Source organism: Eublepharis macularius, chromosome 12 (assembly GCF_028583425.1).
Source record: "Eublepharis macularius isolate TG4126 chromosome 12, MPM_Emac_v1.0, whole genome shotgun sequence".
NCBI classification, from domain to species: Eukaryota; Metazoa; Chordata; class Lepidosauria; order Squamata; family Eublepharidae; genus Eublepharis; species Eublepharis macularius.
Genome location: NC_072801.1, coordinates 59213576 through 59232706, shown reverse-complemented (window position 1 = coordinate 59232706; position 19131 = coordinate 59213576). Strand labels below are relative to the sequence as shown.

General features: G+C 43.5%; 1 protein-coding gene across 1 annotated transcript in view; it reads right to left on the bottom strand.

Annotated features, from left to right (window-relative positions):
• Positions 1–766: 766 nt before the first annotated feature.
• SLC17A7 (solute carrier family 17 member 7) overlaps positions 767–19131 on the bottom strand; it is a 32491-nt gene continuing 14126 nt past the window's right edge. Inside the window, exons 11-13 of the mRNA XM_054994084.1 lie at positions 18242–18352; positions 15416–15543; positions 767–1123 (exon numbers count right to left, since the gene is read on the bottom strand). Coding sequence (XP_054850059.1) covers positions 767–1123; positions 15416–15543; positions 18242–18352 — 596 coding nt within the window. The remainder of the gene's footprint in view (positions 1124–15415; positions 15544–18241; positions 18353–19131) is intronic.

The following is a 19131-nucleotide window of genomic DNA, read 5'->3' as shown; positions in this document are numbered from 1 at the left end:
TGCATAGCTGGAACATCAAAATCATAGTGACCAAACAGGATCCTATGAAGGGCAAAACATGTGAATTTAGCGCCACCCCCTGCATTTCAATGAGGAGGAGACACTGGGAGTGGGAGACTGAACACAGAAAGGTGCCTTATGCTGAGTCAGACCACTGGTCCAGTTAACCCAAGTTTGTCTACCTGAACTGGCAACAGCTCTCCAAGGCTTTATGCTTGGGTTTTCCCCAGCTCTGCTGCTTGAGGTCCTTTTGAACCTAGGACTTCTGTGCATGCAAAGCATGGGCTGTACTGCTGATCTATGTCCCTACAAAGTTCCTACAAAGTCCCAATTAATTTGTAGTCAACAGGTCATACGACAGTATTGTAGTGTCGTAGGGAGATTCCGTTGGGACAGGGAAGTCATTTAAGTCCACCCCTGGTTCCAGGGGGCATACCAATGCACTACAGCTGGAGGGATAAGAGCAGATGGTGAGTGAGGCCTGCTTGCTGTCATGGCAACGCACTGAAGCTTGTGAGAAAGGGAAGGGGGTTTAGAGTATGTGCCGCTGGGTCATACCAAATCAATAGGAGGTGGGGGAGAGAAGGGCAGTTTTCAGTGGGTCCAGACAGTTGCACCAACGCACCAGAACTGAGGTGGGAGGGGAGGAAAGGTCACATGAAGCGGCGGTGGGGGGAAGCAATCTGATGGTAGGCTTTCCCCCCTCACTCCAGTGTATTGAACAAAGGCCCCAGCATCTCACAAGGGAGGAGGAATGGGGGCAACTCTATGATAAGTCCCGTTCTCCTGCTTTTCCATACATGTACGAATCTTTGCCGGGCTCTTGTACATATTCTTCTTTCTTGTCCCAGTCAGCAGTCCAGCCCCCATTGGCAAAACTGGTGCTCTTGGTGGCACCATAGCCACCGCCTCCCCCGACACCCCCTCCTGTCGCCATCCGGGCCGCTTCATCCTCCTCATCAGCCAGTTCATCCTCGTTGATAAAGCCACACTTCTCCTCGTGCAGTTCTTCGGGCTCGGCCCACGGCTGCTTCTCGCCAGAGGCAAAAATCCCATAGAAGATGACACCGCCATAATGCACCAGTGAGGCAATGAGGAAGACATATTGCCACTCTTCTCGTGTCTGTGAAAAAGAGCAAGGAACGAGGCAAGAAGAAGAAAAGGGTTATTCAGAAATTATCTTGAGAGCACGATGGAATCCTCATTCTCCAGGAAGGACTGTTGGTTCAAACAGTATGTAAAAAGATTATGGGAAATCTGCTTTGTATTTCTTTCTCAGATGAAATGAGTGCTAGTTCACAAACTACAGAAAGTCCAAGATCATATTTGTATTTGAAGAGGTATCAAAACTATGTGGCTTTTATTCTAGTTTAACTCCTCTGGCTTCCTCCAAAAAATCTTGGATATTGTAGTTTGGTGAGGGAGCTGAGAATTCCCTGTTAGAGACGTAGAACTACAATTTCCAGGGTTTCCTGAGGGCTGATCCACAGAACACAAAGGTCTCACAACTGCCACAGGGACATTTTATCACATACGCACTGAAAGTTCTGTGCCTACCAGTAGGGTTGGGAAATTCCTGGAGATTTGGAACCTGGGTAAGGAACTCAGCAGGGATATGATACCACAGAGTCCACCCTCTAAAGTTACCATATTCTCCAGGAGAACTGATCTCTCTTGCCTGGATCCCCCATCTAGGGGTTGGCAACCATTGCGGAGGCCACAATGACTTTGTATTCCATAAATCAGCTGAGAAGACGGAATGATTACCAAACCAGTTTTAATCAGCAGTGGAAATGCATTCTCAGCCTCTGCTCAGCACATCAACCCAAACAGAATCTGAACTTGTGGTCCTAAATAAGAGGCAAACTAGAAGAAGCACAAGGTGTTTTTTAAATGCGATCCCAAGCATTTTTTCTTTTAAAAAGCAGGGCCCCGATTCATATTGGGACCACTGCAAAGGAAGGAGGATGGCTTCTCTCTGTACCATTTTCACATCCCAAATTTGCTGTGTTGGGGCCTACATAACAGCCCTGAAACTAGGAAATGTTTTGTTGTGACCAGTGGGACTTAACTTCAGTGACCAGGATTACAGAGTATGCAATTCTGGGTACCAGCAAGACTCTAGTTCGGAATAATTCATCCCTTAGGATGGATAAGCGGAACTTTCTAAGCCCAAGGCAGGATCTGAGCAGACATTGGTTAAGAAAGACAACAAGCCACTGATCCAATAGCCAAAAAATATCAAGAGGGGGATAGTACTTGGGATGGATCCAGATTACATTTTCCAATGGCAGAATGGAACTTTCCAACCTCCCCCTTCTCACTGCAGCCCATGATCTCCATGAAATGATTCTTCTGAGTGAAAGGAGACCCTGAGGAATTACATGGTGGGGTGGTGGTGGTCTGCAACAGGAAGTGGGAATCATCAGAAATTGCCAGTTTAGTTTGAATCTACCCCTCTGTGTAGTAAAGAGTGGTTTACCCCTTGCTTCAGATTGCACCCCTCTTACTCTGGGGTGGAGATGGTCCTCCCCTGCTGAGCACATTCCTCCTGCATCTCATTGGAAGATACTAGTCTTGCGTGAGAAGAAGCTCCTAGCACCAGAGGAACGTGCTCTGCAGCAGAAGGACCACCTCCACAACAGAAAATGGAAGCAATGTTTACTATCAAAGCCAGTATATATGTGCTTGCCCTGCCCTGGATAGCCCAGGCTAGTCCAATCTCATCAGATCTCTGAAGCTAAGTAGGGTTGGCCATGGTTAGTAATTGGATGGGAAACCACCAAAGCAGACCAGGGCCGCTATGCAGACAGGCGATGGCAAACTACCTCAGGACATCTCTTGCCTTGAAAATCCCAGTAGATGTTGCCATAAGTCGGCTACAACTTGACAGCACTGTCGACCACCGTATGTATGCTTAAAGATTCAGGGACCAAATTAAGGGCAAACTAGTTGCTTGTGTTTGTCCAGAATCTGCCAACTTCATCTATAAATTGTGTGTGAGGGGTTAGTTTTCTCATGAAAAGCAGCCTGTGACTGAGAGCAGTGGAAAGTCCCATCCCTCCTTCATCTCACTTCATGGGGCTCTGTTGCCTCACGTCCTTTCCTACCCAGCCTGGCTCCCTCAGAACATCAAAGTCAGGCTGGAGAGAAAAGCACTTGAAGCAGTCGAGCACAGCGAGGTAAGCTAGGCAAGGGGTGGAGACTTCCGGTTTGGGATTCATGGAGGTCTGAAGCAGCTCCATTTGCGGAGCTGACCGGACTGCCGTTTTAAGCGGCCGGCGGGGGAAATTTAGCCCGCGGCCGACTGCTCTCAGGCGGAGAGCAGGCAAAGAACGCTCAAGACCCTAGGGTGTGTTAGATCTCGGACGAGGGGGGGCTCTATGCAACGGGTCCCCTCCCGATCCTTGAGGTCCCACCCTGCGACAGGTCGGCTATGATCTCTGCGGCAGTTCTGGGGCCAATTCGGCTGGCATAAGACCTACATACCCAAGCTTCGATTGGGGAAAGAAGTGGAGAGGAGAAGTCAAAATCGAAACAGCGATTACAACCCGAGAAAAGTGAATGAGAAGGTAAAGATCACTATCTTCTGATACGGGACAGATTGGTAAAAGCAGAGAGGAAGAAAAGTAGATTTTCAAACTGCAACAGGCTAATAATAAGGAGGGGAAGACTCGGCAAGAGTTGTATTTGAAAAGAGACTAAGTTTAAAGAAGTTATTAAAGAAATTGGACTATTGTTTTGAATACTTGCGGTTATGGAGCTGTGAGAAAAAGATACCATCGCGAGACCTACTGTGGGAAGTCGGGAGACAGGAAGTACGTAATAACAATAGAGTTGCTGGAGAGAAGCGGCCCTTGCCGGAGGGCAGGAAGAAGGGAATCGCCATCTTTGAAAGGGGAAGGGTCGCGGCTTCAGCGGAAAAGGAAGTAAGCCATCTTGGATTACAAAATCATAGAGGAACCTCTTGCTGCTGAGCAGGTCAGCATCAAGGTAAATTGTACAGTAGTAAAGAGGACACTGGCTGCCGGGTGTTTCAAAGCGTTAATTCTCTATATCTTTATTCCAAACAGTTCTCAGAAATATCTCTAAACCTCTTTGCACATACCAAATGATCCTACCTCTACATATTACTTCCTATTAGACCAACTGAAATATACAGCTTGCCTTCATCTTTCCTTCTGCCTTAATAATTATTCTTTACACACACCATCTAGCTCCTACTTAACATCCAATATTAACATTTCACCCAACAATCCAGTCCATTTATTAGACATATAACAAAAGGGGATACATATATATATATATGCCAGTACTGAGTTGGCTTAAGCAAACAAAAGAATGGGGTGGGTGCAGCTGTCAGCTATTCAAAGGCACCACCCTTCCTGCAAGGTAGGCTATTGGTTAATTCAACCGGGCATATGGCAGTTTATTAAAGAAAGATCCGTCCTACAGGAAAAATTTTGTCTTGCAGCATGTAATCAACAATAATGCAATGATGATGTAATAATTTTGGGTTTATGCCTTTAACCAAGATTGTCTGGGCTTCTGAAAACAATGGATTGGGTTGTGGGAGAGGCTATTTCTCCCCCCCTTGTTTTCAGAAGGCCAGTGACTTCCATAAAGTGGGGTACAACAAAGTGCCTCTGAAAGCAGAGGTTCATAAACATATTGAGAGAGAGAGAGAGAGAGAGAGAGAGAGAGAGAGAGAGAGAGAGAGACTTACAATTAAAAAAAGGATGGGGTTGTGGGGACCCGAATTTACATTCCATCCTGGAGACGTTCTACTACTCTTGGGTCCTTTCTATTCCAAGTTCTAAGAGGAAACCAATGAGCACTTTTATTTAGGCTGATCTCAGCCTGGGAGCATTACTACATTCATGACTGCTCCTGGCACTGGAGGTTCCACCTTTTCACTAAACTTTGGGCTTAAGTATTTTAAAATGGGGAAACCGATGCACAAATGTCTCTGAATCAGTACAAATACTATTAAACCACAGATGCACCACACAATCTTTTCTTCAGAGTTGCTGGTTCGGGAAAGCTGAGACCAAGCTAGCTGACCTCAGTGATTTTTAACGCCATTTTGTGTTACCTCACTGCATTTCACCCTGTATGTGTATACATATTGTTATGGCTTACTAGTACTATATGTATAAGAGCATGCATGATTTATATGAATGTAAGATGCTTGTGATGATGCTCAATGAGGCTGTCTGCCCACCCAGCAGCTCCCACCCAAGCTGCTCTGATGTATAGCCCCCTTGGGTACTAGGGGGGGAGGTCTCTTTTATTAGGGCGCCTCACCCCTACCAGCCTAGCTACTGCATGCTCAGACTACAGGGAATGGAAATGACTCCATCCACCTCCAAGCTCCACCAAGTGAAGACCCAGCCAATTGACCAGAAGCTGTGTGCCTAGAGCTCCTCATTGATCCTGCACTGCGAAGTGACAGCGGAGTGGAAGTGTGTTCTTGTTTCATGTATTCATAGGCTGAATGAGCTTGTTTCTGTATATATATGCGTAACCCAGTTTGACAGCTATACTGTAAACTGTGCCTCTGTGAATACTGTATGCTTGCATCTACCCGTTATTATTGATTGCATGTTGACTATGGCCTACTGATGGTGTATACTATGCCTGCTGATTCCTACTGGTCGCTCATTGCTTATTGACCCGCTATAATTGATTACTGCTTATTGGTTACTACCTTTAATTATTAATGTAATACTGAATATTACGGTTTAGCCCTCCTCTGCTGGAGCCCCACCGCTATGGGAATATCCAATCTGACCATGCACCCAATTGTTGTTATGTTGGTCTTCCAGGTCTTGGTGCTCTCCGTCCATCCCTTGCTTGTTTTATTGCCCTTGCTGTTATGAACCATGATAGTTGTGTGTACATTTATGCGTATGGACTGAACCGGTCCCATGGACACTTTGCCTGCCGGACACCGCTCTGAGGCCCTCTTGTGGACTAGGGGGGGAGCGTTCCTCTCTACCTCTTGACCCACGATCTGCCTCCAGACGGCCACCTGTGGCTCCACCTCCATGAGGACTAGAAACTGTGTGCCTGACGCCTTATCTACCAGCCCACGCTCCAGCGCTGCAGTTCAACGCAGATGTCTAGGGGAGTGCACAGACACATGGACTAAGTTTGCTTGTCTCTTGTATATATGCAACCCAGTCTCATAGCTGTGCTGTGGACTCCGCCATCTGTGATCTTTTTCCTCCCCCGGTCCCTATGGACTTATTCCAATGACTTGCCTTCTAGGAAGTGTAGTCCTATGAATTTAGTTCCCCAAGTTGTATGCCTTATGAACTGTTCCCTCAATTCTGTTTTCCTCAACTATAGTGCTTTTAAGGTATTATGGTCATTATCCTTGTGTTTGTTTGTACTGTGAACCACATTATGTTTTGAGTCTATGCATATTTTATCTCGGTATAAAATGTCCTCAGCTCAGCCTATGGCCATACCACCAGTACTCATGTCTCTACTTTGCTTTTGATTTTGGCCATATATGAAATAACCATGGTTCTTATGTATGCATCTGTACCACCGTAAGCCACCTCTGAGTCTAGCCACATGGGAATGATGTCTGTTCATGAATTGTGATGCGATGTCTAGCCTTGTATAATTACTTCCACCCTCTATGAGTGGATAGGTCTATGAATGAATTGTTTTGTGTTTATGAATTGCTCTTTTATGAATTGCTCTGTACCCATGAATTACTATGCATTCATGAATTGCTTTACACCTGTGTCTGGGCTTATGAGTTGCTATGTACCCCTCACCCGGAAATGAGAGATGAATTGTTTCAAACCATGTATGTGCTGCTTCCCGCTTTTACCTGAATGAATTACCTTGTGGTTGTACAGTCACTGATCATTCTGTGAAGTATCTCTGCCCTTAAGTATGTGCATATGAGTTATCTTGCATATTATGAAATTGTGTATTCCTGCTTGTGCTAACGGGTGCATCTTGGAAATATGTGTGTATGTGTTTATGTACATGTGTTTATGCATACCTATATGGGTAGTTTTCCTGAGGTGGACACAGAGATGTGCAGCCCATTGGCTGATCTAAATTTTGTAATCTGGCTGTGTGGTTCTCCATACCAAATTTGCAAATGACACCTCCCCTTCCTCCCCCTTCCCTCTCCCACCCCCTGGATGCTCGACCACCAGACGTGCCACTCTTGCTCAACAGTGAAGACATGTTCGGGGACCGACCCTCCTGAGTCGGGTGGTCCCCGAGGGGGGGAATTGTTACCGAGCAGCCCCCCTCCCTCCAGAGGCCAGCCATGAACTGGGTCTGAGCTCTACACCAAAAGACTGCCGTGCCTGTGTTCCTCTAATACACGTGTCAGTTTCATATCTGATGCTGCAACAGACTGACAGTTCCTGGACAATTGCTCTCAGAACTCTTACATGGCACTGCCCTGCTCAAGCTTATATCTGGACTCTCCTGTGTGATGCTGCCCTCTTGCCAACCATGGACTGTGTCTTAAACGCTGCTCCCTTGCCTGCCATGAGAGCTTGCCTCACTCTGGGCTCCAGCTACGCTGCCAGCAGCCAGATGCCAGCCAGGGGAAACCTTCTGCGAGGGTGGCCAGGCGCTCCCTGGCCAGCTCCTGCCGGGAGCCTCCCGTGGGCTGATTGTCCTCACTGCCAGACAATCTGCTGGTAAGTCCTAGCCAACAGCCAAGAAGCCGAGGGGAACAGCCTGCTTTGGGAAGCCATTTCGAAGAAGCGAGCGGACCACGTACGCTGCAAGAGAATCCCACTCTCCTTTGCATTTCTTAACACCTATCCTGAATGGAGATTGATCATCAGTCAGCCAGGGCAATCAACAAGCGCACATCAAAGCAACCTTTGCACTCCGGACTTGAAGGCACCAGGATGGGCGCTGGGAACGAGCAAACGGCCCGGTTCCCCTTCCTCCTCCCCTCCCCTCTCCCCAAAAGTGTCATTTATAAATTAATCAGACTTCAAACATGGTCCAATCAAGGCAGTCCCGATGGGCTCAATTTCTTTGATTTAAGTCGTGAGAACCACTGACAGGGGCGCCAGCCCCTGGGTGCTTTGAAAGCATATAAGCTAGCCCCTCAAACCTGAGGGTGCGCGCGCGCCAGCCCCATCCCACTTCCTTGCTGTCTCTCCGTGATTCCAGTGCGGGCGCTGGATCATGTCACGTCCATATCTCTGACATGCCTACTGCTTGTGAGTATGCCCTTTGTCATCGTGGGGTTCCTGCTCAGGTCTCTAATGTTCATACTCTGTATTTCTTAGATCTTGTATGTAATCTTGGATGTGTGTGTAATTTTAGGCATATGTCACATTATTAGAAAATACACGTTATTGACTGAACATCTGTAGTCTGCCTCTTTGTCACGGGGATTTCTGAAAATGGACCTTGGTATAGCTGGCTAGATCCGCGCTGTTTTAGTTCTGGACTGCTAAGCTAACTCCCCATCCTATTAATAGAGCAGTTCCAGTAACAAACCATAGAGAAAAGACGCCCGACATTTTGGACTCTTTAAAAATTAATTTTTGCAAGAAGACCGGGACATTTGAAATAAAAAGACATCTAAATTTTACGCCACGGAGTTAAGGAAGAGAGCGGACTCGTGGGAGCGAGCCAAAGCAAGCCCCACGATGTCGAAAAAAGAGTGGCAATCGGCAATAGAAAACCTGGACAAAAAACTTTTAGATGTGATTAAAGAACTTAAGGACACGAAATTGGAGCTGATAAAAGAGGTTAAAGAGCTCAAACAGACAGTAAAATCGGAGCTGTCAAAAGTCAAAAAAGGTATGGAAACAATACAAAGTGAACTACAAGAAACGCAGCAGAGAGTTAAAACAGTAGAAGACGCGATGGAGAACTTAGCAGACACGCAACAAACAGAGATGAGACTGATGAGGGGAAGAATGGCGGTTGCAGAAACTAAACACATGGAGAAGCAGCTACGGTTTCGTGGTTTGCCAGAAGTGGAAGGAAAGTCAGCGCAAGAACAGATGACTGAGGTGTTAGCTGAATACCTGGGGAAGGAGGAGGAGGAAGTTGTGGCTATCCTAGATGTGGCATACCGTGTAAATTCGAGAATTGCAACCCAGAGGAAACTACCAAGAGACGTGATTGTGCAGTTTACGACACGAAATATGAAAGAGAAGATCGTGACAAAACAGTTTCAAGATCCATTGGAGATTGATGGCAAGACGATTATCATAATGAAGGAATTACCCAGGTCAGTGTTACTAGATCGGAAAAAATATAAAGTGTTAATTCAGATCTTGAAGGACATGAAAATCAGGTACAGATGGGAGTTACCAGAAGGTGTGTCCTTTGAGTTTGGAGGGGCCAAAAAGCGTATCAGATCTGAGCAAGAGATGGAGCGATTTATAAGGGACAATGAAAAGGACTTACCAACAAGACTATGAGTATGGAGTGTAAAGTTTTATCTTGGAATGTAAATGGACTAAACTCACCAAACAAGAGAAAAAGTATTTTCCACTGGCTATTAAAACAAAAATGTGATATTGTTTGTTTGCAAGAAACCCATATTCGAAAGCAGGATGCAAAATATTTAAAGATGGGGAAATTGGGCAATGAATTTGTAGCGACCTCTAATAAGAAAAAAAGAGGAATGGTGTTGTACATAAAAGAGGAGCTACAGCCAAAATATGTAATAAAAGATGTGGAAGCCAGATTTATAGCAGTGGAATGTACATGGAACTTAAAAAAAGTGTTGGTAGTCGGAATTTATGTACCTAATGGTGCAAAAGAGAGCTTCTTTGAGGATTTGAGGAAGCAATTAGATGATCTTTCATACGACCAGATAATTCTTGCTGGAGACTTCAATGGAGTGACTAACTTGGAACTAGATAAAAAGACAACAACTGTACAAAAGAAAAGAGGACTGTTACCAAAGCTTTTCTTTGAGCTGATAAAACAGGAGACTTTAGAAGATGTATGGAGAAGAGAAAATCCTAAAAGTAGACAATTTACCTTTTACTCTACAAGGCATTGTACACTATCAAGAATTGATATGATCTGGGCCTCAAAAGACTTAGCGTTATGGACTAAGGAGGTAGAAATAATGCCGAGGGTAGGCTCAGATCATAATCCAATCATGTGGAAATTAGGGAGGAGGAGAAAAAGGAAAGCATGGAGAATAAATGAGGACTTGTTACAGGAAGGAGAGAACATGGAGATGTTGAGAAGAGAGACAAAGTTCTTCATACAATATAACATGAATAAAGAAGTACCAACTGACAAAGTTTGGGATGCTTATAAGGCGGTAATAAGGGGCATACTAATGGACTTAAATGGTAGAGTGAGAAAAAAGAAAGAGGAGAAGAGACAAGAGATTGAGGAGAAAATAAAAGCCAAAGAAATACAGTTAAAAAAGAGACCAGGGAAAAAGAAACTGTACCAGGAAATTAAAATACTTCAAGAACAGCTGACAGCAATGAATAATAAAGAATTGGAGTGGAACCTTAAAAGACTGAATCAGAAAGTGTTTGAAGGAGCAAATAAACCTGGGAAGTATTTGGCATGGCAATTAAAAAAGAGAAGGGAAAAGAAAATAATAAACAAAATATGTGAGGACAATAAAACGTATTTGGAACAGACTACCATTAGTAGAGCCTTTTACAAATTTTACGCTAAGTTATACAATAAGAAAGAGGTGAATAAAGAATCAATAGCGACATATTTGGAGAAAATGAAACTCCCAGTAATTTCGGAAGCTTGGAGGAACAGACTGAATAATGAAGTAACGGATGAGGAAATAAGTAAGGCAATACAATCTGCAAATCTAGGAAAGGCGCCAGGGCCAGACGGACTTACGGCTAAATTCTACAAGACAATGGCCAATGAACTGGCACCATTCCTAAAAGAGGTGATTAATGGAGTTTTAAAGGATCAACGGATTCCAGGTACCTGGAATGAAGCGAATATATCACTGATACCTAAAGAAGGCCAAGACTTGACAAACGTGAAAAATTACAGACCTATATCGTTACTCAATAATGACTATAAAATCTTTGCGAAGATATTGGCGGAGAGACTGAAGGGGTGGCTTTCGGAAGTTATTGAGGAGGAACAAGCAGGCTTTTTGCCAGACAGACAAATCAGAGACAATTTGAGGACAGTGATAAATGCTATTGAATATTATGATAAGCGTTGTGATAAAGAGGTTGGTTTCTTCTTTGTTGATGCTGAAAAGGCGTTTGACAATTTAAACTGGGACTTTATGTTTGCCACTATGGAAAAGCTACAAATGGGAGAAAGATTCATTAGAGCAATTAAGGAAATTTACAGAGACCAGAATGCAGCAATTGTGGTAAATGATGAAGTGACTAAGAAATTAGCTATAAGTAAAGGAACAAGACAAGGTTGCCCGTTGTCTCCGCTGTTGTTCATTTTGGTATTGGAGATCCTGATGATACAAATACGACAAGATGAAGAAATCCGTGGAATAAAAATAAAGGACTATTCTTATAAGGTCAGAGCATTTGCGGACGACATAATGTTAATTGTAGAAGACCCAATGGAGAACATGCCAAAAGTGATAGATAAGATCAAGGAGTTCGGAGATTTGGCAGGTTTTTATATCAATAAAAAGAAATCAAAGGTATTATGCAAAAACATGACTAAGCAAAAACAACAATTGTTAATGGAAATAACGGAATGTGAAGTAACAAATAAGGTGAAATATTTGGGAATTGAACTGACTGCAAAGAACATAGACTTATTTAAAAACAACTATGAAAAATTATGGATTCAGATAGAGAGAGATCTGATCAAATGGAATAGACTGAATCTGTCATGGTTGGGAAGGATTGCAGCAGTTAAGATGAATGTGTTACCAAGAGTAATGTTTTTGCTACAGACAATACCAATCATCAGAGACTCTAAGCCATTTGAAAAATGGCAGAGGAAAATATCAGATTTTGTATGGGCAGGCAAGAAGCCTCGAGTGAAAATGAAAGTTTTACAAGATGCAAAAGAAAGAGGCGGAATGCAACTGCCCAATCTAAGACTTTACCATGACGCAATCTGCCTAGTGTGGTTGAAAGAGTGGATGACGTTAAAGAACAAGAAACTACTAGCCCTAGAGGGATACAAAAAAAATATTTGGATGGCACGCATACCTATGGCATGATAAAGTAAAGGCGGACTCGATGTTCCTGCATCACTATATACGGAGAAGTTTATATACAATCTGGAAGAAGTACAGAATCTACTTACAAGAAGGAACCCCTTTGTGGGTAGTTCCATATGAGGTGATAGATCCGAGAGCTGTTGATAATGAGCAACAATGCTTAACTTATAAAGAAATAACTAGAATTGAAGCATCTAAACTCAGAATAAAGACTCAGGAGGAACTATTACCTTACTATGATTGGTTCCAGTATAGACAGATCAGAGATTTATATAACTCGGACTCTGTAAAGGGAGGTATACGAACAGAGAATTCGGAACTAGAGCAGACCCTTCTTAAAGAGGACAAGAAAAGAATATCCAAGGTATACCAAGTACTGTTGAAATGGTATACTGAGGATGAAATAGTTAAAGTACAAATGGTGAAATGGGCCATAAACTTCAACAAAGAAATAACAATGGAGGCATGGGAATACTTGTGGAAGACTACAATGAAGACAACGACATGCACCAGCATTAAAGAGAACATTTACAAAATGATTTATCGTTGGTACATGACACCAAAGAAGATTGCGCTAGGGAATTTGAACACTTCTAATAAATGCTGGAAATGCAGGAAGCATGAGGGCTCCCTCTACCATATGTGGTGGACGTGTGAGGTAGCCAGGCAGTACTGGGGGGAAATAATAAGAGAAATGAGTGAGATTTTACAATTTCAAGTAAATAAGAACCCAGAACTCCTGCTACTAAACTTGGGAATGGAGGGAATTCCAGCCCATCATAGGACGTTGATATTTTACATGACGGCAGCAGCTAGACTTTTGTACGCGCAAAAATGGAAAGTACAAGAAGTGCCAACTATCGAAGATTGGATTTACAAATTGCTGTATATGGCAGAAATGGATAAAATGACAAGAAAACTGAGAAATCTGGACTCAAGACAGTTTAACACAGACTGGGAGAAGCTGAAACAATATTTGGAGAAGAAATGGGAGGTGGGAGGAGAACTGTGGCAGTTTGAGAACTATTGAAGTACATTAAAACGCAGAGGGGGGTGATCTTGCCGGGGGGGAGAAGAGGTATAAGTAAATCTCTAAGCAGTTATGTTACTAGATTGATATATATAGAATAATAAATAGAATATTGAGAGAAAACAACTAATCATAAGGGTTAAATATAGGGATTGATTAACTAATAATATTTTCTTTCTGATTCTGTACAATGTACCAAACTGAATATGTTTATCTGAAGGTATATATGAGTCAAATTGATTGATATTATATATAGATTTATGATTGAAGGAAATAGAAATATTAATGTAAACAAACTAAACCAGAAAGAAGAAGATAGAATGAATAATATATAGAGTATAAGTTAAGCTGGTTGATTTATATGAATGTAGGGTTTACATAGTTTACGTTATATAGAAATATTTGAAAATGGAATTATGGGATAAATTGTTTATCCATTATGGAAAAAGGGACTCATAGTTAGGGTACAGAGTATTAAAAATAGTTAAAGAAGTATTGCTTAGAATAAAGGGAGAATATACATTTGTTAGATAGAGGAATAAATAAAGAGTAAGGGAAAAGGGACAAAGGGTTGGAAAACTGTTGGAAGTCAACAAAAAAGGGGGGGGAAGGGAGGGGGTTAGAAACTGAGAAATGGGAAAATTGACTGTAATGTGTAAATATATGATCCTAACCCAATAAAAAAATTTCAAAAAAAAAAAAAGCTAGGCAAGGGGTGGGCGCAGGTTCAGTTTCCCTCCGCCAGAAAGTTCTTCTGAGATAAAAATGACACTCTCCCTGCTTCCTCTCTTTTATACATGAACATGGGCATGCCTCCCTATCCCATTGCTTGACCTATGCACGTGATCTATCTATTCAAAACCTGGGAGAACAGCAATCAATAGCATCTTTATCCCTAAAATATACTTAAAGGGCCAGAAATACAACATGGCCTCATGCCACCTTAAAGACTAACACGTTTACCGTGACAAGTTTTTTTTTTTAGGGTCACCCACAGGCCACTTTGTCAACTCCATGACAAACTCTCAGTGGCAAACAGACACACAATCTGGAGCCCACAAGGAATCACAGGAAATCCAACCACCCACACCCTGGATTCTCTAGGCTCTCGGGTAACTGAGCAAGCTGATTTCTCCTCTTCCCTTTTTTACATTTTACTGAGACCCAGCTGCTTTCAACATGCTTTCTTTTCTGGAACATTTTCAGAGTTCATCTGGACTTTTAAAAGCATTTGCCCCCTCTTTGGGTTAATTTACAGCCATATTTTCCTGCATACCCAGGGAGTCCCCCTACAGGTGAAGATCCCTACCTTGTCTGTGGGTGTCCCCATTATGTGGCTTTCCTCATCCATACAGGAGCCAACCAGTTTACTATGTGACAGAGTGCCAAGCAGGGAGCCACATGAGGAATTGTGGGAGGAGGGAACAATCAGAAAATCTCCTCTACCCACCTACCCCAAAATCTCCCCTTTTAAGATTCCATGGAGATTTCACCAGGCTAATTTATTCTCCTCTCCCCCTTTCCCCTTTAATTCCATTGTCTCACAGTTACTTCCCGTCTCAACTTTTCATGATTCTGTTGCATGTTCTGTTCTCCTCATTGAGCCATTTATTCCCCCTTTTGGTAAACTGACAGTCATATTTTTCTGCATACCTGGGGAGTTCACTGAGTAAGTAGAGACCCCTCCCACATCTGTGGGTGGCTCTCTTGAGTCACTTTGCTCGTTCTCACAAGGGCCAACCAGTTAACTATTAGATTGTGTGTGTGTTTGTGTGTGTGTGTGTGTGTGTGTGTGTGTGTGTTGGTGGGAGGGGTGGTGGAATGTGATTACCACAGGAGGTCAAAATGCTCAGCAATATGTAGATTGCATCACCAAGCAGAGTACAAGGGCAAACAAAAGGAAAAAGGACAGAAGGTTGCACTGACAACAGTAGGCATTCAGAACAATAAATCAGAAACCTCTGCAGGAACAAATTTGGCCACAGAATCAGTGCAATGAAAAAAAGTATTCCATCAGTCTGTAAAGGATAGATTCTAATAATGATACCAAGTGGGGATTGAAGGGTTAAAATCACAGCTGCACACACATCATGAATTTTTTACAGACTAGTAGGAGATCTATAATCTCTGCTCTATCTGGTTTGACCCTTGGTGAAATTCTGCTCACCAAAACTTATGTATAAACATTCCTTATTTTCAGGGCCTCTGGCTCCTACCTTGTGTTTGGTCATAGCTCCAACGATGAGCGGGCATACCATACCCGACAGGGTCCCCACACCATTGGAGATTCCCATGAGAATGCTGGCGTATCGGGGAGCTATGTCTAAGTGGTTCACATTGAATCCTACAAGGAAGGCCAAATTAAAAAAAAAGACAGAGAGAGCGTTTACATATGTAAATTTGACTCAGTCAGGCTGGGATTGAATAGAGACTATGAATGGTTATCTCATTATCAGAAGTAACTGACTTCCTTAACAGAAGCAAACTGATGTCCATATCAGAAGCTACTGTTTGCATCTACTCCTCCCTCCCCTCCCCACCTTATATCTGACCAGTTTCTTCTTGCTCTCCATGCATCTGATGAAGAGAACTGTGATTCTCGAAAGCTTATGCTACGATAAAGTTGGTTAGTCTTAAAGGTGCTACTGGACTCTTTTTGATTTTGCTACTACAGACTAACACGGCTAACTCCTCCGCGTTTACTTAGTTTGTGTCTTACATTTCTAACAAAACTGTTGGGCATTGGACAGAAATGAAAGTAAGGGCCAAGCTAGACATTACAGTGCCAGGGTAGGCCATCTTGTTTCCTTCCCACCTGTGTGCTGTATCAAGTGCTGAACAACGAAAGGAGAAATGATAGGCATTTTTCCTAAAGTGTTGATAACTGTAGCACAGTGACAGGGGGATTTTGAAGAATGAAACTGTGCAAGTATGGAAAGGTTAAAACCTTTCTCTTCACATGTTTCAGCCCCAATCGAGAGACTGCAGCCCGCTGCAGTTGCTGCAGCCCTTTAAAAGTCAATGGGAAGAATCCCTGATGGGTTTACCAGTATCTCAGTTATTTTGACCTATATACAACCCTTTACAGAATTGTGTACTTTCCCCGGTTGCTTTTTTCCCCTTATTTTTTAAAAAATGGAGATTTAATTTTGTTTCATTTATCCGTTTAAACCTCTATTTCAAGCAAATATTTATTGCTAATACTTATTAAGCAGCATCTTATGGATTTGTTTAAAGGAGACAAGGACATGGCCTGTAAGGCTGAGGGGAATGCAGTGGTGGAAACTGGGGAGACAATTACTGCAGAAGGTTTGATGGGTCAAATGAAAAAGGATAAGGGAAAGGATCCATGCCAACAGCCCAAGGCTGTGGCCGGGGGGGGGGGCAGTGGATGTACTGCCTCCCCTGGAGACTGATTTGCTCCACAAGCTCTGTCTAACAACAAAAAGTCTAAGCTTTAATTTACATCAGGGGCCGCTAACTCTTTTTGAGCCTATGGATTTTTGATATGGAGTGGTAAAGATGACTACAAAATGGCTTCCACAGAGCAACCAACAAAATGTCAGTTTGTGAGGTTCTACAGAACAGTAAATAGCCATTCTTCATCATTTTGGGCAGAAGTTCTGCTCAACAGGATACCTTTTTAAATAAACGGCATTTAAAAGTATTTTCTTGCTTATACACAACAGTAAAGCTCTTTGTGGTGTGGTGGCAGCTGCTGCTAAAACAATTTTTTTTAAATCTGCAAAAGCCCCACCTGGCCCTGCCTGCTTTCTAAAAACACCTTAGTGGGCATGCGAAAAGTGTTGGCAGGTACCATGCCCATAGGAACCATGTTGGTAACTCATGATTTACATCCTTTCAGTTTCCATGTAAGAGAATCACATTTTGGAGAGACAGCCCTCCAGACTTCAATCATCTGACCCGCTAAGCTCCTTATACCCATGATTCCTGTTGGCTTGGGCACTGTTGCCAAGAGGTGGGAGACTGGGCAAGTCATGAGATTTGGTTCCGTGTGGTATTTGGGTCAGGCAGCTAAGGCCTGGGTAGTGAAAGTGGAGACAGAAGAAAAGTTTATCTAGAGGCCAATGGTGGTTCTCAGCAACCCAGGCACAGATAGATTTTTCAAAGAGTATCATATCTTTATCTTAAGTTACCTTGAAAAGCTTTCATTTTAACTATCAGGGCCACCCGCATGATAAAGAGCATAGTGGGAATCGGGGATAACTCAAGGAAGTCTATTATTTATTTAAAGCAGTATTATTTATGATAAAATAGGTAAAAGCGTTTGCTCATAAAAATAATTTATCTTAATCATCTTAAACATGTTTCACGCTGAGAAATCACAGACACTAAAATGCACAGAGACACCTAGAACTTGGCAGCTAGAACTACTGACTTGTGAGGAAATTGTTAACTTCCCTAAGGCTCCATTTGGCAAGTGAAGGCTATCTATGAGCTTGCAAGAGCCCCAGGCTCTGCTCTGGGAAAGGAAGGAGAATTTTTTATCTGTAGTAACACCATGTCTGAACATCCGTCCCATTGCCTGGTTAGTCTTAAAGGTGCTACTGGACTCTTTTCTGTTTTTGCTACTACAGACTAGACATGGGCATGGACAGCATTACGAACAGAAAAAACCAACGAACAGCCTAATCTGCTGTTCTCGAACAAGCTGTTTGTGAGGCCCCATCCTAAACAAACAGGTGGTCGTTGCAAGCCTCCTTCGTTGCCTTCGGCAGCCCTTCAGCAAGCCAGAAGGGCAGGGGGAATCCCCCCTGCCACCTGCCAGCTGATAGTTTAAAGGGATCTTTAAAGGGCCAGGTAAGTGGGTTTGAGGGGAGGGGGCTAAGTGGGGGGGTTGGGGGGGTTCAGACCCCCACGAACAAGTCCAGGAACAGTTCATGTTTGTCCATGTTTGTTGTTCGTGGATGGCACCGAATGATGAACAGGGTGTTCGGGGGGGGGCGGTTCCCATTCATGCCCATGTCTACTACAGACTAACACGGCTAACTCCTCTGGATCTATATTGCCTGAGAACTTACCTGAAATAGCAAAGCCGCTGAATCCAACAGCCAGGACGAGGAATGAAATAGCAACACCTTTGCTATGAGAATAACCAACTACTAAGAGAAGTGTGGCTTCCATGCCAAACCCTGGTAAAAGGAGCAAAGAAGAAAGATCTCTTAGAAATGCCGGTGGCGATCTGTTTTACCATGATCATCTGTTTTGTGCTTCTAAACACACTCATGCCGCATGAGGGTAGCATTGGTCCGTCAAGGCCAAAGGGGAACTCCATATTCCCTGTGTAGTGTCAGGGTTAGTGTGCTGGACTTGGCATTGGAAAACTTGCATTCAAATCTTCTCTTTGGGCTTGACTACTGGCCATATTTGCCTTCTGTTCTGTCTGGGTCTGCCCCAGATTCTGACGATCAGTTGTGTGCTGATTCCAGGCACCTGGGGTCCAGTCCAGATCAGGAACAAGGAAGGAGGCATAAGTCTTCATCTTTGTGCCATTTTCCCAAAATGGGAGCCACTGTTTGCTCCACTGGGGAAGTGTACCTGTAGTACAGATGTAGCCATTGGTGCACATTAAGTTTCCCCGTCAGGGCAAATAGGGGCTTCCCCAGGGCCATTTCAGGTCAGGAAAATAGCACAGGGAGAGCTTAAGACCCCTCCTCCCTATGCACCACTGTCTCAATGAGAATCAGGCCCTCAGTGAGCATAGGAATAGAGTTCCAAGCATAGAACTTGCACCAGCACCTTGGTCAGTTCCAGACAGGATGTGAGGAAAATGTGTGTGCTTAGTCCCTCAATGAGGAAGGTGATTGCATGACCTGGGGGCCAGTCATTCTCAGCTTAAAACTACCTCACAGGGTTGGTGTGAGGTTAAAATGGAGGAAGAACCCTGTACTTTGCCCATAGCTCCTCAGAG